Source organism: Alligator mississippiensis, chromosome 8 (assembly GCF_030867095.1).
Source record: "Alligator mississippiensis isolate rAllMis1 chromosome 8, rAllMis1, whole genome shotgun sequence".
NCBI classification, from domain to species: Eukaryota; Metazoa; Chordata; order Crocodylia; family Alligatoridae; genus Alligator; species Alligator mississippiensis.
The window spans coordinates 12,572,458-12,591,789 of NC_081831.1; the positions used below are offsets into that span (position 1 = coordinate 12,572,458).

General features: G+C 57.2%; 1 protein-coding gene across 6 annotated transcripts in view; it reads right to left on the minus strand.

Moving 5' to 3' along the window:
• CASKIN2 (CASK interacting protein 2) overlaps window positions 1–19,332 on the minus strand; it is a 55,853-nt gene that overhangs the window by 5,601 nt on the left and 30,920 nt on the right. For 2 of the 6 annotated variants that reach the window (XM_006269251.4, XM_059732119.1), the window contains exons 3-18: window positions 12,150–12,201; window positions 8,582–8,679; window positions 7,874–8,019; window positions 7,298–7,393; window positions 6,289–6,419; window positions 5,710–5,818; window positions 5,120–5,228; window positions 4,625–4,719; window positions 4,330–4,447; window positions 3,561–3,755; window positions 2,858–2,979; window positions 2,540–2,621; window positions 1,493–1,587; window positions 1,024–1,134; window positions 655–756; window positions 97–235 (exon numbers count right to left, since the gene is read on the minus strand). In XM_006269251.4, coding sequence (XP_006269313.2) covers window positions 97–235; window positions 655–756; window positions 1,024–1,134; window positions 1,493–1,587; window positions 2,540–2,621; window positions 2,858–2,979; window positions 3,561–3,755; window positions 4,330–4,447; window positions 4,625–4,719; window positions 5,120–5,228; window positions 5,710–5,818; window positions 6,289–6,419; window positions 7,298–7,393; window positions 7,874–8,019; window positions 8,582–8,679; window positions 12,150–12,201 — 1,800 coding nt within the window. The remainder of the gene's footprint in view (window positions 1–96; window positions 236–654; window positions 757–1,023; window positions 1,135–1,492; window positions 1,588–2,539; window positions 2,622–2,857; window positions 2,980–3,560; window positions 3,756–4,329; window positions 4,448–4,624; window positions 4,720–5,119; window positions 5,229–5,709; window positions 5,819–6,288; window positions 6,420–7,297; window positions 7,394–7,873; window positions 8,020–8,581; window positions 8,680–12,149; window positions 12,202–19,332) is intronic. The other 4 variants (XM_019494406.2, XM_014601942.3, XM_014601943.3 and 1 more) reach the window with 4 other exon arrangements.

A 19,332-nucleotide genomic window follows, 5' to 3' on the forward strand; every position in this document is an offset into this window, starting at 1 on the left:
CTGGGTTCAAGGCAGCAAGTGAGGGACCAGAGAGGCTCTGCCTCATTCATCCCTCCTCTGCCCCGGCCACTCTTGACCCCCCCCCCCCATTCTCACCCAGCTTGTTGATGCCAATCTCTTGCAGGTCCTCCCATGTCAGCTCCGTCAGGATGGTGATGGAGTCATAGCCGTTGTTCACCAGCTTCTTGTGGTACTGGGGTAGGCCGATGGCGCTCAGCCACTCCATCAGGTCCACCTGCAGTGGCACAGGGACGTGTGAGGGAAGGGGTAAGCCACCTGCGGTGCTCTTCCCCCCACAGACTTGCCTCCTCCCAGCCTGGGAGATAGCTGGGCACTTGCTGGTTGTCTCCTCAGTGAGCTGGAGGCCAAGGCCAGAGCTGCTCTCTGGCCTGGGCAAGCTCTGCTGGCTCTGATCAGGAACAGGGTCAGCAGGCGCTGGAGGGGACACGAGCAAGCTGGTGGCTCCCTCAGCCCACCTCTTGCTGCAGGGAAAACCAACCCCTAGGTAAAGGGCCCGAAAAGCTTCAATGCACGTGGCCTTCTGATGTTGTGTGATGGGAAGCTAGCACCAGCCACCCCTCCTGGGAACAGGGTCCAGCATGCTGAAGTGACCGGCAGGAGAGCCCGTGGGGTGGCTGTGCCCTTGGTACTCACAGGAATGTAATTAGGCAGCCACTCGGCGATGCTGAGCTGCCCGATTTCCGTGGAGATCTTCTTGCGGTGCCCAGGCTTGGTCACGCCAATGGCCGTTAGGTCCTACAAGCAGCAGCAGAGCAGTTCGTGAGGATGCGCGGCTCAGGTTAACGCTGTATGAGGAGTTGGCTTATCTCATAGATGCAGGGTGAGGGGATGTTCTGACTAGTTCTCATCCAGGGTACTCAGAGCTTTGGAAATATCGTGCGGGGAGCGAGGGGGTGGCAGGGATCTCTGGGCTGCTGTCGGTCCCGGGAGAGGCCGAGTGGTCGTGCCTATGCCCTACTCTCCCCTGGTGACCCCCGACCACCCGCATCCGCCTGGCCTCACCTCGGGGGTCATGCGGCTGATGGTGGGGACGTCATAGCCGGCACTGAGGAAGTTGGTTGTGTAGGACTCCAGCTGGAACTCGCTCAGCCAGTTGTAAATTGCTTCTGCGTCCTGGGGAGAGAAGCCAACACGGAGCGGCTCAGGCTGGGGGCAGCCGTGTGGAGCGGCAGTATTTTGGACCAATCTATGCTGGGCAGTAGGTGCCTCTGGGCTGTGGACAAGGAGAACTGCCTCCCTTAACCCCACCTTAACCCAGGCAGATAAAGGGAGCTGGGTGCAAGCCCTGCGAAGGGCCAGGAGTGTGACACTGGGGTGATGGCAGCTCTCAGCCCCTGCTGGGGCTTGCATAAGACGTGGCTTACGCAGCAGCAGTGAGCAGAAGGCAGGAGCTGCTTGAAGTGTCAGCCTGTGGCTCAGCCAGCCCCCGGCCCCAGCATTGCTGTGCCGCGCCGCTCAGGGATCCACGTACCTTTCCCTCCAGGAGCTGCTCGGGGCGGAGGTAGTGGTGAGAGAAGCCCCTGTCGCTGGGGGTGCAGTTGGCCAGGTTCTGGTGCCCCAGGGGTCCTGAGCGGAGACGGGGAGAGTGAGCAGAGTGGGCCCCTGCCTCCGCTTCCCACGAGGCTGCAGCCCACCCTCGGTGCCCCTGGCCTCCCTGTGCGGCCTGGATGTTGGGATGTGCATGTAAGGGGTGGAAGGTTTTGCCCCTCACTCTGCCACCTGCCCTGAATGTCACCCTCCCTTCCCAGCTGGGGAGGGCAGAGACACTATCCCTCACCCCCATGCCGCAGCCATTGGGAAGCGCTGCTCCCAGGCCTCTGGCTGCTCCTCCCTCTCCCGAGGTCTGTGAGATGGAAGCAGAAGCCTCCCCAGCACTGACCCAGGGCCTGGCAGCAGCCCAGCACAAGCTGTGTCTCCTCCAAACCGCGTGTGCCCTCAGCAGCTGATCCCCTCCTGGGGCAGGCCGGAAGGGAGTGGGGACGGTGCTTCCCCAGGTGACCGGAGCAGCAGGGGAGACAGCATTCAGCATGGCCTGCTTGTGGCTTCCCAGCCCTCAACTCCCACTGTCAGGCTCCCAGGTGTGCTTGAAGGGTGCAAAATACACCACAGAGGCACAGCAAAGCCCGTGCAAGGGCAGGAAGGGGTTCATGGCTTCCTTGGCCCTGCACAGAGCCCCTCTGGGACACCGGCAGGCATGTCCCACCCCTTCCTCAGAGGGTGCACGTGACTTGACAATGGTCATACAGGGAGAGCTGGGTCCAGAGCCCAGGTGTCCTGAGGGGGCCATGTACAGAGCCGTGCCCTGCCAGTGCTGGCATAGCCACGAGGCCCGCTGGCAGGGCAGCGCTGTGCCCTGGCCGTGACATGACGTGACCTCAGCTGAGCAGGTTGCATGTGTCTTGCCACGCAGGACCTGCACACTGGGAGCTGTCCCCTGCCTCAGGCCAGGTGCCAGCAGTCACACAGGGCCCTAAGGGCAATGGGGGGCGAAGAGAGACTTCCAGCCCTTGCACCTTACCCAGCACGGAGTGGGGCTGCCCGTTCCGGGGGTCGGCTCCCAGGAGGTGCTGTGGCAGGTCCTCACCGCCAGGAGGCAGCGGCTGTGCGAAGAGAATCACAAGTGTGTGAGCAGTGAACCTGGAGCCCCCCCCCGGGGCTCATCCCAGCACATGCAGCAGGTGAGGGCTGCTCCCCTGGGGACCAGGGTATGACAGCAATGGGGCTGCCTCATGCTGAGGGTCCTAGCCTCGCGTGTCCCCCTGCAGCAGCAGAAGACGGCTCTGGGGACCAGCAGGGGAGGGTGGTGCTGAGGGCACTGGAAGGCCCTGCCCCATACCTTAGCGTTCTCGATGAGGAGGCCGGTGCTATGCCCACTGGTACCCTCAGTGCTCTGCCCGCTGCCGGCACTGCGGATGCTGCCGATGCTGCCCTCGCTGCCCACGCTGTTCCTGTCTCCTGCTGTCGCAGGGTGAGGAGAGGCGCATGTGAGCAGGTGCTGGGGGAGGCACCTGCCCCATCCCCATAGCCTCTGCAGCACTAGGCAAGCCAGGTACCCCGGGCAGCCACCGGCACATTTGCTAGCAATGCCCCCCTGCCCATCTTGTGCAGTGAGGAGGCTCTGGGCTGCAGCGAAGGAGTTGGCGGGTGCAAAGGGCACCAATCTCTCCTTGCAGAGAGAGACCGACATGCATTGGCAGAAGGCAGCCACCCATGCCAGGGACTGAGCCTGGCACAGCCCTGCACCAGGCTGAGTTACAGGCCTGACAGACTCAGTCTTTCAGCACCACTCAGCATGGGATACACAGGGGCAGGAGAGGAGAGGGGAGGGGAGGGGGTGGGAGAGGCCTGTAGGTGGGGTAGGGGTGCGTGCATGGCTGGCTGCACACCCCTGAGCTACACTGCCCTTGAGACTTGCTTCCTTCTCAGCCAGGCTCCCTCAGAGCTGGAGGGAGATGTTCTCCCTCCCACACAAAGGCCAGGATAGTGGGGGCAAGGGCTCCAATCCCACCCGTCGTCTTCTCCCCAGCAGAGACCCTGACCTGAGCTCTCAGGCCCGGGGGCCATCCTGGGCAGGGTGAGGTGGCTGTAGGCAGCTGGGCTGCTGAGGAGGGCTGGCTGCGGAGTATCATCTGGGAGCAGCTGCAGCTCGCCCCGGGGGGCAGCAATGCCGGGCTGCGGGCCCACGGGGAGGCCCTGGTGCTGGGGCGCGGGCGCTGCGCGGGGAAGAGTTGCACCTGCATCCAAAGACAAAACAGGTGCGTCAGGGCAGGGCATGGGGGCAGGACAGGACACTGCACCTAGTGGGGCTGGGTGGGGGGCTCAGCCGTGTGAGCCTGGTGCAGTCGGAACTGATGGACCTTCCCGGCCTGGCCTAAGTTCTGCTGAGCCCTGGACTCTGTGTCTCAGCCCTGACCTGGCTCCACTCTCCTGACCTGGCAGCAGCCCTGCTGGGATGAAATCAGGGGCTGGTGGAGGAGCTAGGCTTAAACCTCTGCAGGACTGAGGCTGACACCAAACTGACTCCTGCAGAGAGCAGGATCTGAATGCCAGGCCCCAGCCGAGGGCAATCGCTACCTGACCCACCCGCAGGTACGGACCCTACCCACACCCCTCGAGGCTAGAAGGGGGTGCTCTGGACCCCCCACTCTGTCTCCTGACTGTGTTGCTGTAGGGGTGGGGATACAGGCTCTGCTGACTGGTGGGGAAAGGGGTGAATGTTAGTGGTGTCGGGGGGCAGGGGAGCAGACACGGTGACAGACACTCCGGCCCCCCACACACACTCCATGCTCCTGCCGGGGCGGTGCTCACCTGCTCGCTTGCTGATGACCTCGACAATGGAGGGAGGGAAGTAGCCCACGCGGTCCGTGCCTTTCTGAGCATCGTGGATGTGCCCCTTCCAGCGCCCGTCTGCGTGCTGCTCCAGGACCTGCCGGGTGAGATGGGGGGGATGAGGGCGAGTTTTCAAGGGTAGGAGCAAGGGGGCATGCACCCATCACAGCTGCTCCAGCTCCAGCAGAAGCCAATGCATGGGGCAGCATAGGAGCCCCAGCTGTGGGAGGCTCCCAGTTACTGGGGTGCCCCTGGTCCGTGGGCATTTGCTCACCGTGATGACATCTCCTGCCCGAATGTTGAGAGCTGTTGGGTCATGCAGGTTCCAAAAATCCTTCAGCGCCCGGACTTTCAGGATTCCTGATGCCTCTGAAGACAAGGGAAGAAGGGAAGAAAGAGGATGGTGGAGAGTGGGTGGAGGGGAAGCAAGAGAAGGGAGAAGAGGGATGGAAGGCAGAGAGAGCGAGAACAGGACAGAAGAGAACATTAATGACACAGCTGGGCGCTGGTCTCAATCCCAAATGTGTGCCCCAGGTAGGGGTGTATGCCCCCATGGCAGATGCAGGTCTGTGGCCTCAGCACTCAAAGCCAGGTTAGCTGGGGTAAGAGGAGGGTTGGGACAGTCCCATACACATCTTGCAAGGAGGCTTTTGCCAGCATCAGGTCAGATCAAGCCAGGTAAGCAGCCCCCGCCAGGGGCTGGCTGGGATGCTGTGATACCAGCCTCTTATGGAACAAAGCTGAGGCATTAGGCCCAGAGCCAGCTCACCTCTCAGCAGCTGCTTGATGTCCTTGCTGGCGTGAGAGGTGGTGAACTGGTTCACGATGTCCAGGGCCGTCTGGTTGTAGGTGTTACGGATGTTCACGTCCACACCACCCTGCCATGAGAAATCCAGCGAGAGGCCCCCTTAGCACCAGGGTCGTGGGCTCTCGTCTTGTGCAGCACCTCAGATTGAAGCCGCCCCAGCACTGAACTGCTAGAACTGCAGCTGTGGGACCAGGTGGGACCTCCTGTGCCCAGAGACCTCCTAAGGGCAAAGAAGGAGCCCAGCTCTTAGAAACCCTGGGAAGAAGAGTGCCTTGCTCCTCCAGCTGCTTCAGGCCATGGGGGACCAATGTGGAGTGGGAATGGGGCTGGGTATGGAGCAAGCCCCAGAGTGCCGCTAGTTGGGGAGGCTCACACTTGCTACGCTGGCTTTGTTGTAGCCCCTGCAGCTGGGTCCTAGGCTGCCTCTTGCCTTGCCCACCGCAGAACCAAGCCAGAGCTACATCTGCCCTCTGCTATCAGCCCCCACGACACACTCTCTCCATCTCCAGCCACTCTCTCCCCTTCCTCTCAGCAACAGCCCTCCAGCTCACTTCCAGCAGCAGGCGCACCACCTCCGTCTTCCCGTACAGTGCCGCCTCATGCAGGGCTGTTCCTGTCTTGGTCTGCTTGTTGATCTCGATCCCAGCTTTCAGTAGCTGCCTGTGGGAGGAGAGGAAAGAATCAGCCACCATGGTGCAGAAGTGGGAGGGCACCAGGAGCTGGGATGACAGCATGGGCACAGGGGCAGGGCAGGTGGGGCCAGGGTACGGGGGCTGGTACAGCAGAGCTTGGGCTCAATAAGTTCTGGATCAAAGTTATGGTCTTGGGTCATCAGAGACCAAAGCTGAACATGCTGATTCTTGCTGTGGGGTGCAGGGGCTGGAGGGAGCCAGGCTGATAGTGGAAAGAGGACTGGAGAGTTTGGGGCAGAAGGAAGGGGCAGAGGAGCAATGGGAACTGCCCTCCAAGGTGAGGACTGGGGCAAGCAGGGGGGAGCTGGTGGGGACCCTCTAGGGAGCAGGGAGGGAGGAGAGACATTTGGGCACTGTGCTCTGGCTCTGGCACTGCCAAGGGCCCAGGTGGGTGAGGAAGGGACGGGAACTGGCTGCTCCTGGAGCCCCAGCTGTTACCTGATGATCTCCTTGTGCCCGTTCTTGGCTGCTAGGTGCAGAGGGGTGGTGTAGTTGGGGTCGCTCGAGTCTTTTGACTGTCCCTCCAGGAGCGCGACACACATGTGACTGTTCAGCAGCAACTGGGCCACCTAGGGTGGGAGGAGATGGCTGAGCAACTGAGGGCCTGAGGAAGGAGGGGTGTGAACATCATGTTCCCTGCCACTGCCCCCAGGCAGGCGGCTCACGGGGCATCAGAAGGGACAAGGCGGCCACCCCTCCACACAGGCTGTCCTGACCTGCCCCTCCCTTGCCCCAGGCCCACACACATCCTCAGCAAGAGGGGCCAGAGAAGGGCAAAGCTTGGCTACCGCCCCAGCCACCGTCAGGGGCCTGACTGTTGGTGCCCTGGAGTGGTAGCTGGGAAGGTCACAGCAGACAGGAATAGCTGCTCCCACAAGGCCCCCATTCAGACAGTGCCCAAGGCCCTGGCATGTGCCACCCTGGCCTGCATGACACACAGAGAAGCGGGGGTGTCATGGGGCAGCCCCAGGGCTGGGCTGGTTTATTTGTGCTGCACTATTTATAGCTTTTCCTGCTCAGAACTAGAAAGATGGCTCCATCCAAACCAGAAGGGCACGTGGGACAGTCTGTGGCAGTTCCATGGCTGGCTGGATGGCACTGCCCAGCCCAGGTGCGTGGTTTCAATCTCGCTAGGCTCCTAGGACCACAGTGGGGCCCTTGCACCTGCCCCAGGAATCCTTCAAGCCCTGACAGACTGGAAGCTGAGGCTTGCAACCCTAGCCGTGCCCCTCAGTGCCTGCGGGGATCAGGGAGGCTCAGCCTGTCTGGGAACCACCTGCAGTGGGAGTGTGGACCGGGGTAGGGCTGGGGGTCCGGATGTCTGGGTTCCACCCCAGGACCAACTGGCAGCCCCCACTCAGGCAAGGTGCTCCCTGATTGCAAATCCATTAATGACTGATTGCAGACCAAGTCCCGTCAGTGTGGTGGAGGGTGGCTGTGCCCTTACCTTCAGCCGACCGAACTCACAGGCCAGGTCCAGGGGGGTTTTCTTGGCTTTGTTGATGAGGCAGGGGTTGGACTGGTGCTGCAGCAGCATCTCCGACTGCGGGAGAGTGACAGGGCCCCGTGAGGAAGCGAGGCAGGCTGGCCACGTGCCTTGTCCCTCCCTCCAACCTTCCCGCTGGGGAGAGCCCTGCTGGGACAGCAGCCTGCCCAGGACGTGATCTGTGCTGGGGAGCACACAGCAGGCCGGCTCCCTCCATCTGGCATTTCATAGATTTCCAGGGCCTTCATGGAACCACTTGGCCACTCCATGGCAAACCGCCTCCCGCGTTTCACCAGGCAGGGGTGCCCTGACAGGTAATGGCATAAGGGCTCCCACAAGGCACCAGCTGGCAAGTGGCTCCTGGCCTTCCCTGTCACAAGCCCAGGGAGGAGCTGGGTCTGGGTGGAGACCACCGGATATTAGGATCTGCAGTGGTGCTGTCACATGTGGTCCATGGAGGGCAGGTAGGTGCTGCTGAGGGCACCTGGTTCCCGCAACTCCCATCCCCTCCCTCCAGCCCCATGCCCACTCACTCACCACCTCGTAGTGCCCATACTGTGCAGAGAGGTGCAGTGGGATCTGCCCATCCAGCGATGCCATGTTGACCGTGGCTGATGCCCGTAGCAGCATACGGACTGGCTCCACCCTGCCCTGCCAGGCGGCATAGTGCAGTGGGCGCATCCCTGATGGGAAACCACACCAGGAGTGGGCTAAGGCAGGCTGGCTCTTGGCCTGACACCTGCACGGGCACCGGGGGAGCCCCCAGGCAGGGGGCAAGACCTCAAACCTGGAGGGCTCAGATCCAGCTGGGGGCTGCCAAGGAGATGGTACCACATGGACCCACCTCAGCCCCCATATCAGCGCCACACTGGAGAGCAGCAGTCAAACAAGCTGCTTCATCCTAGCCTGAAAGTAGCTTGCAAGGTGAGGGGTTGGAGTGTTTCTACAGCTGTTGTGCTCCAATGGGGCACAGCACAGCCTGTAGGGGGTCATCTGCTATAGGGGGAGCAGATACCCTCTGAGGTTGGGAGAGAAGGGCACTTTCAAATTCCTGCCTGATCTTGGTCCCCAGAAGGGATAGGGGAGTGGTGGGAAAGGGTTGTTCTTGTCATTGAGGCAGCAGCAGGCAGGGAGGCCTTTCTCCTTCCTTGGGTTGCTGTGGCTGGGGTGGTCTCTCCCCTCACTGGAGTGGGGCGAGGAGCAGCAGTGCCAAGGACTTGGGTCTGATACAAGCCACTTGCTTACCGTTGCTGTCCTTGATGTCAACAGTGGCCTGTGCCTCCAGCAGCAGGGAGATGAGCTCCAGGCTCCCGCCCAGGGCCGCATGGTGCAAGGCGGAGAACCTGTGGACAGCCACAAGACAAGGGCGTCAGGAGCGGCAAGCTCCCTGGGTCCGTCTCCTCCCAGAGCCCAGTCCCACCTGTGGGCAGAGGTTGCCATTTCTCTCCTCTGCAAACCAGAAGGTCTCCTGAGCTGGGTGTTCATCACCCCTGCATTTTCCCGGCCCAGATCCAGCTGCTGTGGCTGAGGCCGTCCCCAGGATCTCCCCATTATCAATCAAATTAAACACCATGACCGCTCACTGGAGGGAAGTTCTGCCAAGGAGGAGTTTGGTGCAATGTTGCTGTGACCGTGTTCCCCCAACACACACCTTGCACGCAGAGGCCCAGCCACCTGAAACATGAAGGACCAGCTCTCCTCCAAAAATGAGGGCTAAGACCCGACACAACAGCTGTGTGCTTCATGGCACTGTCCAGGCTTTTCTCTTCTACAGCACCACTACCCCATCTGACCCTGGCCAGGCAGGGCCCAGAGCATGAAGCAGTTGGGAGGGGGCACCTCTTCTCTGAAAGCCCCTTGTGCCTTCAGCCAAATGCCTTTGAGTTCAAGGAGATGGACCTGATCTTTCAAGCAAGCTATACCCCACTCCTCCCCGTCCAGAGAGCTCCTGCAGGACAGGCCAATTCAGAGAGCACCACCTGTGTGCCCTCCTTCCCACATCCAGCCCCGCCAGCCATCTCTGTTCTCGGTGCTGGCCTGCCTGATGCGCCCCCCTGCTCTGGCTAAATTCCTCCGGCCTCCCCAGTCCAGGACGTGCCAGCTTCCAAGCCCAGCTCTGAAGGCACCCATGCCAGAGCCCCTGTTGTGCTTGCTGGCTCCAGCAAGCTCCAGTGCTGAGCCTTGAGTCGTTATGGTTCCCTATGCCTCAGTTTCCCTGTCAGCAGAAGGCAGATGCAGCCACCTAACCCATGCCTGGCACTGCATGGGCTCCTTGAGGTTGGCCAAGGGCCTTGTGATGAATCAGTGCTGCACCGGAGAGGTGCCAGGGATTCCTGTTAGCGTGGGAGCACTCCACACTCACAGATTTCATAGACATTAGGGCTGGAAGGGACCTTGAAGATCATCAAGTCCAGTGCCTTGCCCCAGGGGTGGGTAGTCAGCCAGGGTCAAAGGATCCCAGCAAGTTAAGCATCCAAGTGTTTCTTGAATGAGTCTAGAGTAGGTGCCTGCACCACTTCTGCAGGAAGTCTATTCCAGGCCTTGGGGGCTCGGACAGTAAAGACATTTTTCCTTACGTCCAGCCTAAAATGGTCTTGGAGGCATTTATGACCATTGGCCCTTGCTATCCCTTGGGGCACTCTGGTGAACAGACGGTCCCCCAGATCCTGATGGACTTCTAGGCAGCCACCAGGTCCCCCCTGAGCCTGCGCTTTTCCAGGAATGCCTTTGTCCTTTATCGAGCAGGCAGGGCTGGGGGCATCAGAGCCCTGATGCCATCAGCAGGGGCCCTCTCTCCTCTCTGGGCAGTGGCAGCCAAGGCAGGTTTTCAGCCAGTTTTCCAGGCCATTCCTGGGCCTGTCCCCACCCCCTGCCAGCTGTACCCCCCTCGCCTGCTCCGACCGTCACAGTCTCGGTGCCAGCGTGACGACTCTCCCCCTGTCAGAAGCCCACGGCAGAGTGTGTGAGGCCAGCGAGAATGAATGAGCCCTGTGTTCCCGGGCTGTGAAAGAGGCTTGTTTGTCTAGAGCGCTCCCTCCTTCCCGCCGCTCCCCCTGCTCCGGGCAGCTTCATTCATGCACAGGGCTGCGTCTGACCAAAGGAGGCGCAGAGCCGACGGGAACCAGCATGGGAACTCAGCGCTCGGAGGCAAGCCTGGCGGGAAAAGAGCGCCTTGAATGCTCCAAGATCCTGAGCTTGCCGGGCCTGGGGCTCCGCAGGAGCGTGCGTGAATCCCAACCTGCAGCAAGTAATCTGCCAGCGGGCGATCACTTTGCCGCTGCCTTGTACCAGGAGCAGGAGGGTAGGGCCCCTTCGTATTCTGCAATGCCCCATCTTGGATTGCTGTGTGCGCTCTCGTTACCCGCAGCCGTGTCTGAGGGAACGGAGCCAGCCTGGCACCCATGGGCTCGGCCAGGGGGCACTTCTGCTTCGTGCAGGAGGCACAGGCTGCAGCGTGCATCTCGCTTGGGATCAGGACACTGACCTCAGCTGACCTCTGAGCCACATTTACTGCGTTCAGAGGCCAGGCCATGCCATACACGGGGAGTGCCGCTACGTGGTGAACGGGCGGATCGCGGTAGGTGTGCCCCGACGGCAGCAATGCCTCGCTGGCAACACTTGTGCTTTGTTTCATCACCGAAGGGAACAGCTGCACACCTTGCTGACTACAAAAGGTGAAACTGTCTCCCTTTAGCTCCGTACACGTAGAAAGTAAAGGAAGGCAAAAAGCCAAAACAACTTCATCCCTAGCTAAATAAACACGCTTGCTCACCATATCATTTACAAACCAAATGCAGAGTTAAAACATCATAAATTTCCAACGGCCCCCCCAGCAGCACGCGCACACACTATTCCTATTGAGTGCAAAGAAACGTGTGACTCATCACAACACCAGCTCCCTTCCTCCGACCCAAGAAATACGACTCTTTCACCAGGAATTTAAAAACATGAGCGCCACAAAAGTCCTTCTGAAAACGGGCATGTGCCCATTACACATCTTTACTTCACTGACAAATGGATAAGCTTCAAATGCATGCATGCAGCATTTCGCCACAAACTACCATTACTATCACTTTTACGAACGCTCTTCCTATTACGTGAATACATGTGCAGTATTCTTCCTACACTTTCTATATTCGCTTCCTCTTATCAAAAAGTTCTGCTGTCCAATAAATATACTACCAGTGTTTCCCATTTAACAGTCTCCTAAATGAAAATGCGTATGTCTTGAAATTAAGTAGCAAAATAATACATGCAGAGCACCAGCAAACTATCGGTCAGGGTTAAAGCAGAGATGAAGCATCTTTTGCCCTTGATAACGGGTTTGTTTATGAGATGGGCAGTGTACAACCTGTGGTTCCCTAACCTGTAACAGCCTTGCTGCTAAGCACTTGGATTTATAAGAGATGACTGTTGTTATTTAGCAACCTTCCTGTTTCATGACTGAAGCTTTTCCTGTTTGGGGGTATATGGAGGGTGATGGATGAATTAGACTATACCATGAATAAAGGGAGGAACGTGAATGGGCCTGGCACAGAATTGATCCTGGGTCTGATGGACTCCTGTACCCATTCTGTAGGGCTCACTTAAGCAATGGTATTGTGTTCATCTCAGCCTTTGGCAGGCTTTCCAAGGCAGGAAGATAGCTTGAACCAGCTCTAGAATACACTCAGCGGGATCCCAGCCAGACGAACATACTATAACAAGTTCAGTAGCTCTCAAGTTTAGCTGGGGATGTTAGTGGCCCAGATGCATCACCTGCATGTGCCAACGCACCACTGGGAGGGAGCGGAAAGGTCAGAGAAACACTCACCCATCTGCGTCCTGGTAATTCACGTTCAGGCGCTTAGCTGATCCCAGGAGCTCTGTGGAGAGGAGAGAAGAGACTGTCAGCGCAGAGCCCCCAGAGCCACGGCAAGCTGCGTGGTGAACACAGGATGCACCAGAAAACACACGCTACTTGAGCGGATGCAGCATCCGCTGAAACAGCGATTCCCCTTCGCAGCCTTCTGTTCGAGGAGAAACTCCAGGAAATATCAGATCCACGGGAGAACGGACAGCTGGGAGGTAGCAAACACTTCGTACCCGCAAAGCTACCGTCCCTGTGTACCAGCACTTCAGACGCATGCTGCCTTGTCCAGGACTCCCTGAGATAGCAACTGCCCCTGCACAGATGGATCGATGCTACAACAAGCGCCATCAGACCGAGGAGAGCAGTAAGGCACTGATGACTGACTCAAGACTTGAAGAGGTCCTGCTGGTGGCAGGGGAAACACCGCTCCTTGCCGAGACTCGCCATTGACTCCACTCTGCTTTGGTTTCTGCCCTGCCTCCCTTTCTGCCCCACTCAGGGCTGGCAGGATAGTGCTTAGCTTTCCCCCTCAAGTTACCCCAGCCAGACTCAAGCCCCAGACTCAGATTCGAGCCCTCTGAAGTCCCTTGGTGGCAGCCCCATACACAACAAAGCTTTGCCTGTGCCCCAGCCTTGCCATACTGACCTCCCAGTGTGCAAACCAGCACCTGACCCATCTCTTTGTCGTCCTCGCCGTCTTTCACTCCAGCTTCTTCTCCGCACACTTCCACATACCCTCTTCCAAAGAGCCCAGCAGACTCTAGCACATCTCACCCACCTTCCTCCTTTCCACCTGCCACCGCAGCCCAACTGCCCCCACCTCCAGCATCTCTCCAGCCCTCAAGCTCCCGTTACATAAGGAGGGAGCAGCAGGATCTGTCCCATGGCCTATGCCCAACGGGATGGCACTGCTGTTCAGCTCTCCTGTGGGGACGCTCATATTTATAGAGGCTGGTGCTTGACGAGTGCTGAGATGGGACATTTAGCTTCCACCCCTAAGCTCTGTTCCCACTCAGTGTGCCAAGGGATGGCCCACGGACCAGATGGTTGGCATTTTTGCTGCTTGGGCAGAGGCTGAGGTCACGGATGTGAATGTAGGAATTGCATTGTCTCGGCATTCCTTTACCCTAGCGCGCCCCCCGCTCTTCCTTGGAGACTGAGATGTGGGGAACCATACAAATGTGGAGACCACCACCCCATCCTCCTAATGTGTGTGCACGCACATACACATGCACACACCAGACTGATCATTTAAGATCCCAACTCCCTCTAGCAATGAATTCAAATTAATTCTTTCCTCCCACAAAGAGGAAGGACATTGTCTTCTCATCTGGGGGCTTGAGAGAAGATTACAATCTCTGGAATTTATTTGCTAAGTAAAAAGGCAAGAAAAAGGGGACAATGTATTTAAAGGTTGGGAGGTGGGGGGTGGGGGACAAAGGATTAATTATTTCTAGTCTCATTTTTACCCCTGACTTCCCTGCAAGCAGATGTCAGACTGAATCACTCTTTGCTCTATACCGCCACTCTGAGGACCTATTTCTCATCCAAGGTGGCTGCATCTTCCAGCCCGTGATGTGTTGTTTCATTAGGTTCCTTGTTTCATATGGGATGTTTGGCCCCAGAAGAGCCATACTCTTAAGGTGGGATTCAATAATTGGAAAAAGCACAGCTGAAATTTTGCTGGATTAGTTATGGGAGAAAGTACCTTCTTCCTCACAGCTCTGGTCATCTTCCGCGGCCCTGTTGCCTGGTATTCAAGTTCCTCTCGACTTTCCATCACTAAAGATCTCTCTCTTGCTCTCCCTTCCTCTCCTTGTTTCTCTGCACTGTTTGTATGGGCAATGCCATAAGCATATGCTCTGTAACAGGAAAGGTAGGGGACCCCTACTAAAGGAAGCAAGAGAGTTGAATAAGGGCCAGGCTCCTTTCCTTCTGCCAATACTTAATTAAAAGGAAACTGCAGAATGGTGGTTTTCGTTCGAGTCACTACTGTAGTTTAAAATGTTCTGTAAACAGGTTAATTCATGCAAAATGGTCTTTGAGTGGCTGCTTGCAAAGGATGTGCGACTAGTCACCCCAGCACAGAAGAAGCAGGAGAGACCTAGATGGAAGCATAATAATTAGCTCTCCTAGGGGCTTTTCATCTTCAAAGCGCTAGACAACCATTAATGTGCAGCTCTATGCTTCAGAGTGAGTATGTAAGGCCCTCTCCTCTACTCCAGGGACCTACTCCCTTGGGGATGTTCACTAAGAACTGCCGAAGTTAATGACAAAAATACGGTTTTATTTATGCTGGTTCTGATTTATCCTGTTATTTCTGTAGAGCCAGCAGGGCTGAGAGAGGGGGAGTTGAAGTCTATACCTTCTTGTACATCATCAGGAGAATGACTAGGCTCCCATCAGCTGCACCTCGGCAATCCCATGGAGGGCTCTTAGCTTCTGCAAGTACCAGCGGGCATGACATTTGGCTCATGGACCATTTACTGCTGGTAGTGAAGCATGGGAAGGAGCATCCAGCTTGGCACTAAGATGTTAGGCTGTGTTTGCACAACTGCCACTTAGGAAAAAATAAGGTTCCACTTGTAAATTGGCCACATTGGATCTGAATCACTGTAAGACAATAAACAGAGGCCCTGTGGTGCCAGGTTTACAGAGGCCCTGTTGGAGCGGACCAGTGCTTTAGCAGTGCAGAGGAAGCCAGGAAAACAGCAAGTAGCCCTTGGACCATCTTGCACTTCTGGAATGGTTCCTAAAGCAGGCCAGGGAGTGAGAAGGATCTGGGTGGTGTGGAGGAGACATTAGAAAAAAAAAATCACAGAAAACAGGTGATTTTTTCACCAGTTTTACTAGGATCTTAAGTGGCTCAGCCTCAACTTGAAATCTATGCTGACTGGGGCTGCAGAAATGCTGATGCATTAGGCGTTTATGCTGTGTGATTACTTTCTGCTGTAGGACTGTCATTCTCAAACTGTTTTGGGCAGCGTTCCCCCGTTTACTTCTGTTATCCTGCTTGGTACCCCTAGGATGCTGTATTATGGATACAGAAAAAGTAACACTCTTTATCACTCCAACCATGCTGTAACCTCGCCAACAGACATGATAGAGCTGTTCTTCAGTTTTTTCCTTCCTTTCCCTTCACTTGTATTGCCCCTCTCCCTTCTTCCATTCCCCTGTCCCTAGAAGTTTGCCGCACGCATGCATAAGCACACAGGCCCCAGTTTGAGAAGCGTGCCACTCGGAGGAGCCAGGCAGCTCAGTGACAATTTCTGGTTCTCTTGTTGTTGAGTTTGGGCATGCAGCTCATCTGATACTGTGGGGTGCTTCGCTTTGCACTGGAGTTTTGCGCACAGCTTATGGTCCAAACCTCCAGAGCTAAGATTCCCCACATTGTAGTAACCTGACCCCAATGAGAGCACATTCCCACTCACTCTAGGTGCTAATTGATGCCAGAAGGGGGTTATGGAAGGAAAAACCCAGCCAGAACGGTGGGATCTTTATGCGCCCTACACACGCTAGAATGACTCTTGCTGGAAAGGCTCACAGCGTAGGCGAGCGCTCAGTGGGGTTGTTCATTGCCTTAGAAGTGGCAGGAGGTGGTGGCCTAAACAGACTGGGAGGCTGCTCCAGCTGTGAGTGAAGCAGAACAGAGACAAATATGGAACTGCCATGAAATGAAAGATACAGAGAACATCCAAGAGAAGAAAAATGATGCTCTCTCCCTCAGCCCTAAGCTCTTCATCCAACTCTGCAGAAAAATAGCTTCATCTCAAACTCAGCTGCTTTGAGACATTCATGGAGGCTCACCGACTCTTCTAATGCTACCTTCAATGGGATCCCACGCAAACCTGATGCCAGATCCATGGAGAAGGGCACAGCCCATAAGCAAATGTAACAGTGTTCAACATGATCCTGCACTATGGAAGACACTGCTGCATCTCTCTCTGGTGAAACCACCTGAAAGAGCCTGCAGACCTCACTGGTGTGGAGGGCAGCAGCATCCCCTCCAGCTCAGACAGCCAGACCCATCCCCTGAAATCCTACTCCCAAAGCAGCTCCAAGGAAAAATGGCCAGGAGACGCCTGGTCTGAAAAGCAGAGCTGAGATGACGCAAGCTTCTCTCCCCAACTCCCCTGGGATGCAGCTGTCAACATCTGTAAAGCAGAATTCCTACGTCTTAACTCCCCGCACAGAGGAGAATTCCTCCAATTCGTTCCTCATTCCAGAGTTCCTCAAAGCTCCCTCCCTGCTCGAGCACAGCGGTGCACACACATGTGCGCTCACAACAGCGCCACGGGACCTGGGGCGTGGGGGGGAGGCCAGCGGTGCTGAAACGCAGCTGGGAGAGAGGGACAAAACAAAGAAGTGTTAACAACTTACACTCCTTTAGCACCTTCCCTTCTCTAAAAGCCTCAAGGCACTCCACAAGCATTAGTGAAGCCGGACTCGCATTTCTCCAGGGAAGCAGGAAAAGAAGATATTTTGGCTGCCTAGATTGGTAAACCGGGGTGCAGAGAGGCAAAGCCACTTGCTTGAGTGATGTGGACAGTCACTGGCAGATCTAGGATCGGTAGACAACCCAGGCAGGCAACCTGACTCTTGTGGTTGTGGGGAGTGATGGAAAAAAGGTGAGGGGAAGAAGCAGCGAGAGCTGAAGAAGCAAAGGAAAGAGAGACAGGAGAGGGATGCATACCAGAGGGTCAGTCAAAGAGTCTGCCTCTTCATTCAGGCCTTATGCCACCTATGGCTCCCTCACGAACAGCTGGTTCAAAGGATGTTCCCAGGAGAGAGGGTCCCTATTTATACGAGTGTGCGATGGGCCGAGATGACATACAGCAGATAGAGAGAGCTGTTTGCCCTTGCCACATTGATCAGCCAGGCTACAGGAGATTTCGTTCCCATTTTCAAAAGATTAGCTCTCCCCTACCCTGGGGATTAGGAGCTCCTGCGACAGACCACAGTGCTTAGGGGAAGCTAGGGTGCAGACAGACCAGGAAAGAGAGGGGGTGGGGGAAGGATCTCTCACTGCTTTCCAAGCCTTCAGCATCCCTGACAATGAACCACCTGGAAACTAAGGCTCCTTGGATTAACTAGGCCAGGAAAGACGGACGGCTAGAGCTGTAAGGGGCTCCCTGATTGCATACAACAGCCCTCGGCATCAAACACCACCCCCACATGCACAGCAGCCCTCTACCCTCCAGCCTCCGTAGGAGCCAGGGGACTAGGTCCTGCTGAATCAAAAGGCCAGGCAAGGATAGGGTGGGTTCCCAGGCCTGAGAGTGGACTGTGTTGGATGGGAGGTGGGGGGGAGTGGGAGCCCTCCCTCACTGCCCCAATCCTGAGATGGGAGATTGCACTTGGCAACGTCGAGTTGGGCCAACACGAGAACTCCCCCTCATGGTACTTGTGGTGTAACTCAAAGGCCCAGGATGGCTCTCCCCCATACATACAAGAAGGGCAGTCCCAGAAGCAGGGAGTAGGGGGTTGAGCAGACTCGGCACAGCTGGCGTTGGGTTATAGCGTATCCTAAATGGCTGCTGGTTTTGCTGCTGTTTGGTGAGCACTGTCTTAGTCCGTCCCATGAGAAGCATACCTGCTAACTCAGGTAGCCCGGGAGCTCGCAGTCCAGCCTGCCCCACTCCTTGAGGGCTGCTTGTAAAGGGGGAGGGGAGGAAATCTGGCATCTTGATGCCCATCTTGCTGGGGTCATCTGATCCCAGCAGTCTTTCCTGCCCATGTGCACGGGGGCTGGACCCGATGATCTGTGAGGTCCCTTCCAGCCCCTAAAATCTATGAAACTATGAAAGAGGAGTCAGAGGAGGAAAGGCCCCGCTACCGTGAGCTCTGAGCATGGCTACCCCTCGCTTTGAGGTGGGGAGGGTTTGGTCTGGGGCGGTCTCTGGCTCCAAGGGACCTGAGGTTTGGTCAGAGGCCTCCGATAACGAGCAAGCGGACTCTGCAACACCCAGCGTCCGCCAGGCACTGGCAAAACAGCACACGGAGGCCGGCAATCCCCCCAACGCCCCCTCCCCTCACCTCCCCTCCCCTCCCCGGCTGCCTTTCATTGCAGCACAGCAGAAATGTCACCGGAGCAACTCGGAGGGCTCTGATGTCATGGACTCAAACAATAGCCATGCCAGGGAAGGGAAAGGCCTGAGAGGCGCTCGCTGGGCTGAGCTCCCACCCGCTGGTCTGCCTCATAGAGAGGGGCCTGTTGGGGGAGGGGGCTTCCTTTCAGGAGTCCCAGGCGGGACGTATTGTCCTCGCAGCCCTTCATTCAAAGAGCAATCACTGGAGCCTCAGAGAGGGGCAGGCGCCGGGGTGCCCATTTGCAGGTGCTTGCAACCCAGACCTGGTATTTGCTGCAGGGGCTGGGTGATGGGACGCTGTATAACGCCTTCAGAGTTCAGACCTTCCTCCCACGAGAGACATGAGATGGCACAAGACATACACCACCATACAGCTCTACCTTCTCCCTTCCCATCCTTCCTTCGGCTCTCCCCCCCGTCTCCTTGTGTCCCTTCCCTCCCTCTCTGCCCATCTAGCCTTCCAAGCTGCAGGCTCTGGGGCCCGTCAGCGTCCATGGCCCTGCTTCTCCCAAGACCCATTTTCCCTGCGGCGCTGACAGGCGCAGAGCTGCTTCCCACGGAGATATTTTGGAGTGCGGTGGAGGGAGCCTTAGCAAGGGGCTCTCATGTCTCAGACCCAGCTATTTGGCAGGCACGGCACTGGCCTCCACGACCACAGAGCTGGCAAGGCTCTCCACGGGGAAACGTCTGCCGAGCTATAGGGCGCGTGTTCCAGTGACCGCTTGCTGTGATGTGGTCGCCTGACCTTTCCGAGGGACATGACAGCCCTAGCTGGCATGCCGTTGGCTTCCCCAAGGCCATCATCCAGGACTGAAAGCCCTTCAGGCTAGACTTTCTCACGCTGTGCCTCTCCCTTCTCTCTCAGGGAGCAGACTCCAGTCCAGGAATGATTCAGACCAAACCAAGGTCATCCCAGAGCCGTGGGCTTGCCTGCCTCTGAAGGACGCCACCAGCAGGGTTACTGCTGCCCGATGCTCTCCCCAAACAGACCTGCATAGGGAAGGTATGTGAGACCTGTGCTCTGCCCCATGCCCCAAAAGCACCTGGGAATGAAA